This window comes from Dromaius novaehollandiae, chromosome 6 (assembly GCF_036370855.1).
Source record: "Dromaius novaehollandiae isolate bDroNov1 chromosome 6, bDroNov1.hap1, whole genome shotgun sequence".
Lineage (NCBI taxonomy): Eukaryota > Metazoa > Chordata > Aves > Casuariiformes > Dromaiidae > Dromaius > Dromaius novaehollandiae.
In genome coordinates, this window is record NC_088103.1 from 48,877,188 (window position 1) to 48,889,279 (window position 12,092).

At 40.4% G+C, this 12,092-nt stretch overlaps 1 protein-coding gene across 9 annotated transcripts in view; it reads left to right on the forward strand.

The window, feature by feature from the left end:
• JAKMIP3 (Janus kinase and microtubule interacting protein 3) overlaps positions 1-12,092 on the forward strand; it is a 120,948-nt gene that overhangs the window by 75,731 nt on the left and 33,125 nt on the right. For all 9 annotated transcript variants that reach the window (XM_064514413.1, XM_026115893.2, XM_064514417.1 and 6 more), the window contains 6 exons: positions 267-398; positions 2,440-2,475; positions 3,847-3,906; positions 5,662-5,787; positions 6,729-6,857; positions 10,043-10,126. In XM_064514413.1, the coding sequence (XP_064370483.1) occupies positions 267-398; positions 2,440-2,475; positions 3,847-3,906; positions 5,662-5,787; positions 6,729-6,857; positions 10,043-10,126 (567 nt within the window). The remainder of the gene's footprint in view (positions 1-266; positions 399-2,439; positions 2,476-3,846; positions 3,907-5,661; positions 5,788-6,728; positions 6,858-10,042; positions 10,127-12,092) is intronic.

Consider the following 12,092-nt stretch of genomic DNA (forward strand, 5'->3'; position numbering starts at 1 on the left):
TAACATCTGCCTTTGGCAGGCTAACAGACGGCGTGACAGCTCTGTGTGCTGGCGCTTCTCGCTGCTGCCGGCTGCAGTCTGGGGAGCAAGACCACTTCCCCTCTCCGTAATCTAGATTTATCGCTTAGCAAAGGAGAGAGCCAGATTGCAGCTAGTACAGCAATCTGATTAGATAAATTACCCATTGTAAAAGGGAAGGATTATACACCGTCCTTTGGCAACGACTTTTAATCATTTCTCTTTTTTGCCACATGGGTTTCTTTCAGAGGCAAAGAGCTGGAACAATTAGGAGACCAAGCTCTCTAAATGACCTTGACCACAGCCAGGAAGAAAGAGAAGTTGAATCCCTGAGACTACAAGTTATTGAACAGCAAAATGTCATTGATGAACTCTTCAAGGTAAGATGGAGAGTTCCCTTCCAACTTTCCTTACCTCATACCTTTCTTACAAGAGGTTGACCAAGGCCATAGCAAAAGAAAAGGAAACCTAAGCAAGGGTGTACCTGAGGTTTTGTAAACAAACTGGCATAGTTTGCATTAGTAGAAATATGGTACTCCTTTCCATATTTAGAAGTAATTGACCTGAATCTAAATTACCCATGGTATGCTGTTTGGGAAAAAATCCTTTCAATCTCCATTGTGCTTGCATGGTAGAACCATTGTATTGCTTCTAATAGATACACTAACAACCAGATCCTACTGCCATTAAAGTAAATGTCAAAGATCTTTGAGCTGGAGGCAACATCAGGCCTAAAGGTAAAAGCTGTGTAAAAAGGGGACGTTTTGTAGTGCTGTCGGGGGGTTTTTACTTCTTTGATTTTGCTTTTTAAGATGCTTGGACTTTAAAGAGAAAAAAGTGTTTATTATTTTCCTGCTTCTCATTATTAGTAAAGTGAGGCCTGAATATTGTTAGAAATCTCACAAACATCCAAAGTCACTTTCAAGGACATCAGCTGAATTCAGGGTTCTTGAGCCATGAAGTACAACTTCAACACAGAGCTACATCCTATGGTTAGGTGTGGGGCTGTGCTGGTCCCTGGGCTGCTCGCTGTCCGCAGACCCTCACGCCCACCTGCATGTGTAGGTTCATGCCACAGCAGAGCTGCGAAACCCTTGGGGTATTACTGGCAGCTCCCATACCTAACTCCCTCCTCTCCGAAACATGCCGTATCTTTCGCACTGTTCTCAGCTGTGGGAAGATTTCGGTGGGAACAGGAAAACTGCCCATCCCTGGCATGTGTTATCTCAATGATGATGCACATCAAAGGTGCGGCACAGATTACATCCAAGTCAGCTTTTCCAGTTCTGGGGATATGAAGACATTTCCACCAACAATTACATTGAGGAATTTTTACAAGGAGGGGAAGTATATAGTCCATAAAGGGACTGTTTCCTTGGTTTAATCTTGGTATGGAAAGATCACAGGCTCTGTAAGGGAAGGGAATTACTATGCTAAGGAGGTGGCACTGCCCTGCATTTCCATATGTATTCTCACCCCGCTGGGCTTTTGTCCATTGTGCATGAAGTTTCAAGGAACGGTTTCATTTCTTAAGACCACAAACCCCATGCTTTCATTAGACAAGCTTTTAGCTCCAGCCACTGAGTTCTTCCTGAGTAGAGTGGACATCAGGTGACCCTTCTTCACTAGGTCACTTTTTCTGTTCAGGCATCTTTTATCACCTGCATCGAGGCATTGCAAGCCGTATGTATAGAACTCCAGAGTACAAAGAAGTTATTTATTTGCTACTGTATATAATAAATAGTTATAAATAACAAGCTACTGGCTAAGGATTAATATGCTCAAAAAAACTCAATAAACCTTTGGTGGCCAGACAGTCATCAGTTAGGTGGGGAAAGGTTGGCCTCTGTTACTCCTTGGAGCTGAGTTGCTGTCTCACAGTTCCTTTGCTTTCTTTCTTTGCATTCTATAGCTTTCCATGTCAATATTTTTCTCTTGAATCCTTGAGCTGCTAACTGTTACCACCTAAACAATTACACGTCACTTTTCTCATCTCGCATGGCTTTAGTTCACGTACTTAACGAAAGCTTAACATACTGTAGTAGCAGCTTTGTTAGTAGAGCTGGACTAAGGTCACACAGCTGTGCTGCAGCACAGCAGAATCACAAGCAGGTGACCTCCTACGCGCTGGGTCATTAAAACCTCCTTACTGAGATGCCTATTAAAGCTTTTAAAGGTTACACTGCAGGATGCTGGCCACATGCTGTGGAGGGTTCTTGTCTGCTCTTTGCGGGCACATTCTCAGGCTTTGGAGAGAGTAAGTGGAACGATTTGTGTGGGTATTTTTGATTACAAGCAAAAAAAAAAAAAAAAAAAAAGAAATCCATATACTGAAATCATAATGTTTTTCAAGATTTCTTCAGGAGAATACTTTTTTAATATATATTTACACTTACTGACATTTTATTCCTTTTTTATTAGACCCTGGAAACTGCTGGCTATGTGAAGAGTGTCATAGTAAGTAAAGTATGAAGTTAACTTTATGTTCATCTTTGTATACTTTAAATTGCTGTTCATGAAAATCATGTAGAATATAATAATATTTATTATTGCTTTCTTCTATATTCAGAGAGCATGCTAACTCAGTATTTTTATCAGTGTAAATTTTATGAAAGGCCCTCTCAGCAGAAGTTCTTCATCAGAGAAGAAGCTTGTGATAGTGGAGAGGAAAGTCCTGCCAGGAGAGGAAAGCCTCTCTCTGTCCTAGGATGTCTGCAGAGGCCACAGTCAGCATGGCCAGACGATCCATAGCAAGGAGCCGATGGTCTCCAAGGAACACGTGCTGCTCTTGAGGGACATTTCTGACATGTTGGAATTGCTTTTTTGTTGTTGTTTCTGAGAAAGAGAGGAGATAGTATGGTTAAAACTAGCCTTCTCTCACTCATACTTCTGAATCAGTGCCCTTGCCCATCTCGTGAAGGGTCATCCCTTTCCTATTACAGGTAAAAAAGAAAAAAAAAAGATTTTGATTCTGTCCTGCATGCTAACGCTAGTTGTGGATTCTGACATCGCTGGGCTGATGTAAGTGGCACCTTATCAGTGCATCCCCCAATGCCTAGCTCATCCTTTAGCAAATGAATGAGCTGGGAGATCACAGGAATTTTCCTTTTAGAATTTCACTCTCTCTTCAGTTCTGGAGTTCACCTGCAATCCAACTGGATTTTTTCAGTATTGTAGAAAAGTAAATATCACTCTATGAAGAGTGTCCTAATTTCCACTGAATAGAAACATTTGCTGGCTACAATAAATGTTCGACCCCTTTTTCAGAGGCACTGAGACTCTGCAGATCCTTTGAGAAGTCAGCGAAGAGTGGGTTTTTTTTTTAAAGTGCTGAGTTCAGACAGCTTCAAATTTTTGTACAGTTTGGGACAAATTATGTGTGTGCATGTTGCACATGACAGTAACAGAAGCTGCCCGGACTGCCAAGGCGAGAATTCAGTTTTTGCTTCCAAATCCGGACAGAACAGTCCATCTATCGGAGAAGAGCCACAGCACGGATTTCAATGAGTATGCTCCTTCACAGAGAGCTGTAAAATGAGGCTTGCATTGCCAGTATGTTGCATTAGTTGTAATCAGCTTTGTTTTGCCATTTTGATTTTCAGGTATACACCCGAGCAGTTGCCACTAGTCTATCGCAGACTTGGAAGCTGTTTGAGTGCAATTAGCATTTGACCGATGGAACCAGATAGTTGTTTCATCATGAGGGACTGGCCAGCACTGACATTATTAATTTTTTTTTTTGGTTGCCTAATGACTACAAATACTAACACAGTTAATTTAAATAATAGATCCCTGAAAACAGCTGATGTATCTAACTGATTCTTTCAGGATCGCGATAAGCTGTTAAGATATAGGAAACAGAGGAGAAAAATGACAAGAATTCCTAAGGTAAAGAAAAATAGTGTCTTCCCTAGGTGGGTGGGTGGGTGGATGGGTTCCTGAAAACCAAGTGAGAGTGAAATACTAGCATCACTGGCTTCGAGTGTGTAAAAACAGGAATCTCTGGGCACTGTAAATTGGCACCCATGGTAGAGTGTGCAAAATTAGAAATGACTTTTGAAACTTTGAGCAATTAATCTTAAGTTTGGGTCAAGTTGTTCAAGGACATTCATAGATAGAGTATTCTGGTAGTTTAAAAAAAGAGCTGGTCGGGCTTAATTTAGTGATGTGGTACAGGCGGGTCACTGCCTCTCGAACATTTGCCCCAGATTTGAGGCTTTGCATCAAGATTATCCATTAGTGATATTTAATCCCCTTGCAATAGACAGGGAGCTGTTTACATTAGACGTTATTAGCATTTGAATGTGCTGCGTTCACGCCAAACGCTTTCAGCGTCCCAGGGGACTTTAATAGCGCGATTGTTTAAGGCAAAACAGATTTTATGAATTAACACATCACTGAACTATCTTTTAATGGCACTGCTTGAAAAATATATAGGTTGTAAATAATTCATTATGGACTTCAGCGACATGTAGAAATTGTTGGTTACAGTCAGCAGCTACAGAATAGTTAGAGCTCAGGGAAAAAGAAAATGTTAGTTAATGAATAATTGACAGAATGATAATATAACATGAACATGGCAATGGCATCATAAGGTGTGGTGTCCTGGAACTGCGAGTAAGCTGGGCTCTGTGTATGAAGAATTAAAGCAGTGGTGGAATTACTGAATCCATAAATAATGAATTATGGTTGATGTGAAATCAAATCCATAATTCCTATTGTGTAGCAAACGAGCACCAGAAAAATTCCAAGGGGTCGATTATGCGTTAGTGTATACACATGGAAACTAAACTGTGGAAGGAGAGCTATTTTTTACTCCTTTGAAAATTAGCCACTGCCATTTAAAACAGAAAGCCAAAATCTAGACGTTTCGTAAATCACCATTTAAAAAAATCTGTTTAAAAAATGTTTTCATAATGTCTTCTTTGACCTTCAAGCATTTTAAAATAAATATTTCTATACTGCCCTTAGCATTCTTCTAAACAGAAAGTAGCTTTGAGTGGAAAAAAATGGATTTCTTTAAATAGTAACAATATTGCTATAAGTAACTTCAACAAATTTTCACATAGAATGCTTCTTCAAAATTTATCTTTTCCTGTGAAAATTGTGATGACAGAAAGGGCATTATGGGGTAATGGCAATAGAATAAAGGAAAGTCATTTTAATGAAGAATTCCCATCTCCCTCTAAGACAAATTACACAGAAGGAAAAAAAAAAGGCAGAAAATGGGTGATCTGCCTTAGCTAAAGGAATATGAAGGAAAATACATAAAACAAAAAAGGCAAGGACTTTGGCATGGCTTGCCACCACGCTACCTAACAGCAAACAATAATCCAGCCATTTAAGTAGTTTTGACAGAGCACTATCATGGGTGTGAAGAAACTTTACAGAATATATGTAAAGAACTGAATGTGTTTTTCTAAAAGAAGCACAGTGGAAAGCCGCCAGTAATTTGGACTGAGATGAATTCAGTTTCACCTGAAGGTGTATGTATATTCAAAACCTAGAAAGACGCAGAGTTTAGAAATGCTTTCCAAATCATTGTTATTTCCCCCTGAAAATTTTCAGGCTGGTTCAGTTGACTATACTGTAAGATCCTTTGCATGGTTCAGCTGCACTTACGCACTGTCCTTTCATCACAAGCCGGTGGTGGAGACATTTTTCGGCTATGACGAAGAAGCTTCCTTGGAGTCTGATGGTTCTTCTATCTCCTATCAGACCGACCGAACAGATCAGACCCCTTGCACGCCTGATGATGACTTGGAGGAGGTATTCAGCAAACATATGCGATAATATTTAACTACTTCTCTGTGTGTTTAAACTCTACTCTGAATTGTTAGCAATATTCGTAGTCTGTTACACCATTCATGTGGCGTCTCTGACTGGAAAATCAAAACTTGGTATTAAATTTAATACCGTGAATGTTGATTTCTGATCTGCCATTTCATCTATTTCATGGATTATAATTAGGTTTGCTAAAAGGCAATCTGAAGAGTTCCTATCTTTATCATGAGAGATACATGATTTGTTACCGTGTGTGCTTCACTACAGGAAATCTGAATGTATTTTTGTATGTAAGAATTTATTTATTTTTCATTCATGTATTGAAATCTTTTTTTTCCCCTGTTCAGATAGCATGAGGTTCATGTGTGCAGCCAGCAGTATTATTTCATTTTATGTTGAATGAAATATTCCAGTCAACATGACATGAAAGCATTTGATTTTGGATACTCTGAGTAAAGAAGATGAAGGGCCCTTTTCATGTTGGTGTCACCATTCCTACAAGTGTTAACTCTAGATTAGTGTTTTGATGATTTGGCAAGACAATCAGGCTTGGCCTTTTTCACAGATTGGAAACTTCTGTTGCTTCAAGAAATTTGTGTTTTCCACTATCAATGTGATGACTGTGCAGTAATAGAGGGTGATTCCACAGTTAGTGTGTTGCATGGATGACAAGTTTTGCATCTTTCCAAAGGACAAAAGCTTTCTCTTTTTTATTTTTGCATTTCATTGAGGTAAGTGCATGACAAGAAAGAAATGGTGTGAGAGCACTTGAAAAAGATCTGTGCTGTGCCTCTGAAGTTGCATTTTAAAAGTAAATGTTATTTTTTGCACTTTTTAAAGAAAACAGACACCATTAACTCTTCTTTACTTTCATTGCAGGAAAACAAGACAGCTGGTACAATTAATACTTGTTTTATTGATTCCAGGGTATGGCCAAGGAAGAAACAGAGCTGAGATTTCGGCAGCTGACGATGGAATACCAGGCTTTGCAACGAGCGTACGCCCTATTGCAAGAACAGGTCGGAGGAACATTGGATGCAGAACGAGAAGTTAAGGTCTAAATGGCTTATATTACATGAAAATAAGGGATTGTAATTGTATATGGTTTTCTAATTTTGCTTGCTCAGGTTGTTTTCAGATTTTAAATGTCAGATTCTTTAAAACTGCAGGTTCTTGACTGGCATGAGTCAGTCATAGTTTCAGGTCCTCTGAGGGGGCAAACTGTATTTTAATGTTTTTGTGAAAATAACATGTTAGGCTGATAAAGCGCCTTTTATCACGAAGGAGTTCTAAGTGCTCTGTGATCTAGATAGCCATGTGTCCATCTTTTCTATCAGTTTATGTCGCACACAGTTTAGGAAAGGAGGTGAAGATTATTTTCTAATCACAACTGAAGGTACAATGGAGATGAACGGCAAGAGTTTGCGCTATTACCATCTGGACGGCAGCTAACAACAAATTCAGAGTCTTTCAGGGTGTTATTCTTTCCTGCCTTCCCCTGTCTTTTCCATTCATCCTTAGCAGTTTCTCACTGGAGAACCTGGAGAAGCCTGCTGACACACTCAGTGATGTTTCCCTCCAGCCTGCTGTGAGTGCAGTGCAGGTGCATTTGGCCACTGTAGCTGCCAGAGCGTGCTTTATCGTCTCTGAAGCTAGCTAGATGTCCAGTCTCCTGCAAGGAAGTGCTGGTTTGCTGAAGAAACTTTTACAGAAAACCCTTAAATTAAACTCTCTCTCTATATATAAAAATCTAGTATGGATAGCCTTAAATATATAATGCCTGGTATTTAAATCCTTCTGGATTCTGTGAGATTATGATTCCTCATAAAATGTTTAGAAGGCTTAGAGTTTAAAGAGATTGATTTTCTTAATCAGATTGCAAAGTGTCCTGTCTGCCTCAAATAGCCCGTGTAACTTCAGCCATGTAGTGTGGCATTTTATTATCTAGTATAAAACATTACCTTTATTATAATTGTGTTGTATATTATAGGGAGTCAGGAGGTCTTAGTGTAGCATATAACTGCTTGGGACAAAGGATGCAATGCTGAATGCAATAAATTAAGGGACAAATTCTGTTTTGAGCAAACAATTTGCAGTCTAAGAGGAGAAGAGAATCTAGAAGGTCTTAATTTGGCTCCCACAACTATTTTGTAGATATGTTGACCAGGAATGCTAAATGTAGGTGTAGGTGAAGATGGTAAAGAGGCGATATTCATATCATCTAGTCTGGTCCACCCTGGTTAGTCTGACAGATTCCTTTATTTTTCTTTATAGTCAATAGGGAGAAATAAATCTGCTTGGAAACCCAATTAGCAAGGAATTCTGATGGCTTCTTGCATGGAGTTGTTCAGAAAGCGCCTGCCCCTTGGCGTCTGAGCTGCCCCCAGCTGCGCACACCCTAAGGAGCAGTGGCACATCCACAAGCACCCCTCAGGCTCTGACCTTCCCAACCAACGGCAGTTCCCTGGCTCCAATTAAATGTAAAACAAATGGCCATATTTCTCCAACAGAATTCCATCATTAAAATAATATTTTGCCTTTCCTAGCTTCACTATATAACTTGTCCTTTTATTTTTTTCCACTGATAAATTCAAAGCTGCGAATTTCACCCCCATCTCCACTGGTGAGGACCTCTGGTCAGGTTGGCAGCATCCCTTGTCTCCTAGTTACCTCCCCATTTGGTAATGTGTCATCTCACTCCTTCCGAATGCTAAAGTTGTTTTAAAATTAACTTTCCCAGAAGGATGGTCTCTGCTCCCAGGCGTTAGGAATTGCACATGTAAAGAACATCGCCATAAAACATGAAATGCCTAACAAAAATGACTCAACTTTACTTTTTTCACAGTAAAACAAAAAGAGAAAACAATACAGGTAATGCAAACAAGTAAGATTATTTTCACCATAAAAAGCAAGGTAAATAGCAAACAAATGGTTTGGCACTACTCTGCTAAGTGCTTGGTGGGTACAAAAACTGGAAAAAAAAAGCTTAGTCCTGTGTTTGGGGGAAATAAGAAGAAAAAAATGTTTCTTCCTGAGATTTTTTTATTACTCAGCAATATTTATAGGCCAAGTAAGCACCTTCTGGGCTCTTCAGATCACTGTGCTCAAAAGGCACTTCCTTAAAGCTGAGGCTGAAGACATAAAGAATTTTCCTTGTATCTTAGCTGAGATTTTTCTGCTGTTGTAAGGGAAGCAGCAGACCTGGAGAAATGTTATAGTGCACTGCTTTTCTGTAGACAGCTCTCTTTAAGTTCCAGGCTGAAGAGGTATGGTTTTGCTGACTCAGGGCTCTCTATTCCTCCTACAGGATATGGTTTCATCATTAAAGTTTAGTTTTGCTGGTGGTAGCCCCTGCTATATTTTTAACTGTTAGTGGAGACATCACTGTATTGTGGACAGAGTCCTTGGGATGAAAGTGAAGGAGGAACTCAATTTGGACCTTTTTTTTTTTTTTCAGTTTTTTGTTACAGTCTTCAAATTTCTCTTTTGTCCGGAATTCTTTTGCTCGGAAAGTTTATGGATTATTCTAATCTAATTGTAGTGCCAGTATGAAGAAAGAAAGTATTCCATAAAACCATATTTAATGTATAAAATGCTTAATAATACTTCCATTTATTGTCCAGAAAACAAGGATAGGAAAGTGTTGGCTATTTAAGCAAGCATGAAACTACAGGTATGGTTGAAAATTACGTACCGTACAGTAAGACAAAAAATAAGATACTAAATGTTTAGGGAACAATGCAATTTGTCAGTTTGTATCATTACATGTGTTGGTTCTGTTTTGAGCAATTTAATACAAAAAAATCTGAATTAAATGGGTGTGCCCATAATCCTGTCACAGTTTTTTTCACTTTGTTTTCATGGAGAAATGAATCTTTCTATTATATCAAGCTTTTTTAAAAAACATTGTTCTAAAACAGGAAAGGCTACTAAATGAAGAATGTCATATTCAGCTGTAAAAAGCAATTCATCCTTTGCTATCCTAACATCTACTTAATAGGAGTTCATTTTAATCTTAAGAGTTCATTTTAATCTTAACTTAAATCTTAAAAATGCCCCATCTTATACACTTCTCTTTATGACTGACTGATACTGTGCTTAGCTGCAAATTAACTCTGCCAAAGATCTTTAAAAATCATTTGTTGTAAGTATCTGCTATACATAAAATATTATCTGCATTTCTGTATTAGCTTTTGGATTTTAGAGAAAGTTTGATGTATTTTTTTCTCATCTCCTACAGACACGTGAGCAGCTCCAAGCAGAAATATATAGATCCCAGGCTCAGATAGAAGACCTAGAAAAGGCACTTGCCGAGCAGGGTCAGGTAATGCATGCTGACAACCTCCTGTTCATTTCTCCAGTCTTGTTCTGGAAACAGCCATAATGTGTGGATTTGTTTCTAAAAAAATGTACCTGCTATTGTATGGTATTGAAGATCATAGTGGCAATTAAGTGTTTATGCATGTGTAGAGTAATTTTGATGCTAATTTTTGATAGCTGTTTCATTGCTAATTGCAAAACACACATACTAAAGCAGCAATTACAACTGCTTGTCAATATGTACTGTAGATTAGTGAACTACCTTTACAGAACCACAAAACCACAGAACAGCTGAGGTTTGCAGGGACCTCTGGAGATCAGCTAGACCCTGCTCAACCCTGCTCAGCTGGAGCAGGTTGCTCAGGGCCACATCTAGTCGGGAGTTGAATATCTCCAAGGATGGAGACTCCATAGCCTCTCTGGGCAACCTGTTCCAGTGCTCAGTCACCCTCACAATAAGTGAGTCTTATCTCATGTTCAGATGGAATTTCCTGTGCTTCAGCTGGTGCCCGTTGTCTCTTGTCCTGTCACTGTGCACCACTGAGAAGAGTCTGGCCCTGTCTTCTTTACACCCTCCCTTCAGGTATTTGTACATGCTGATGAGATCCTCCTGAGCCTTCTCTTCTCCAGGCTGAACAGTCCATGCTCTCTCAGCATCTCCTCGTATGAGAGGTGCTCCAGTCCCTTAATCATCTTTGTGGCCCTTCACTGGACTTGATTCTCCTGTACTGGGGAGCCCAGCACAGTACTACAGATGGTAGCACCTCACTGGTGCTGAATAAAGGGGAAGGATCACCTCCCTCAACCTGCTGGCAATGCTCTGCCTAATGCAGCCCAGGATGCTGCTGTCCTCTTTGCCATGAGCGTGTGTTGCTGCCTCATGTTCACTTTGGTGTCCACCAGCACCCCAGGTCCTTCTCTGCCAAGCTGCTCTCCAGCTGGCCAACCCCCAGCATGCCCTGGTGCCTGGGGTTATTCCTCCCCAGGGGCAGGACTTTGCACTTGCGTTTGTTGAACGTCATGAGGTTCCTCTCTGACCATTTCTCCAGCCTTTTGAAGTCCCTCCAAACAGCAGCAGATCCATCTGGTGTATCAGCTGCCCCTCCTAGTTTTGTACCATCTGCAAACTTTCTGCAGGTCATTAATGAAGATGTTGAACAGAACTGGCCCCAGTGTCAACCCCTGGGAGACACCACTAGTGACTGGCCTCCAGCTGGACTTCATGCCCCTGATCACAACCCTCTGAGCCTGGCAGTGCAGGCAGTTTTCAGTTCACCTCACTGACCACTTAGCTAGCCCATACTTCATCAGTTGGTATATGAGGATGTTATAGCAGACAGTGTCAAAAGACCTGCTAGAGCCAAGCTAAACAACATCCACTGCTCTCCCCTTGTCCACCGAGGCAGTCAGCTCATTACAGAAGGCCATCCAGTTGGGTAAGCATGATTTTCCTTTCATAAATGCATGCTGACTACTCCTGATCACCTGCCTGTCATTCCCATGTCTGGAAATAGTATCCAGGATTAGTTGCTCCATCACCTTACCAAGGACTGAGGTGGTGCTAACTGGTCTGTAGTTGCCCACATCCTCCCACTTGTCCTTCTTGAAGATAGAGATGGCATTTGCTTTCTTCCAGTCCTCAGGAACCTCTGCTGATCACCGTGAGCTGTAAAAGATAATCAAAAGTGGCCTTGCAGTGACATTGGCCAACTATCTCAGCACTCATGAGTGCATCCCATCAGGTCCTACTCCTTCCTCTTCATCACTGTACTTCTGATTTAGGAGATGTTAATGTAATCTGCTGAGTAATGTTTCAATAGATGTGTTAGTTAATTCAGAAGGAAGCACTCAATGCATGTGGTCTAGCTGACGTCAAGGGGAGTTAGGCATCCGAGTGCTTTTGAAAACCCCACTCTTCACGCTTGCATACTTTAGTATCTTAAATACCAGTCTACAAAGCCCTCAAGTCC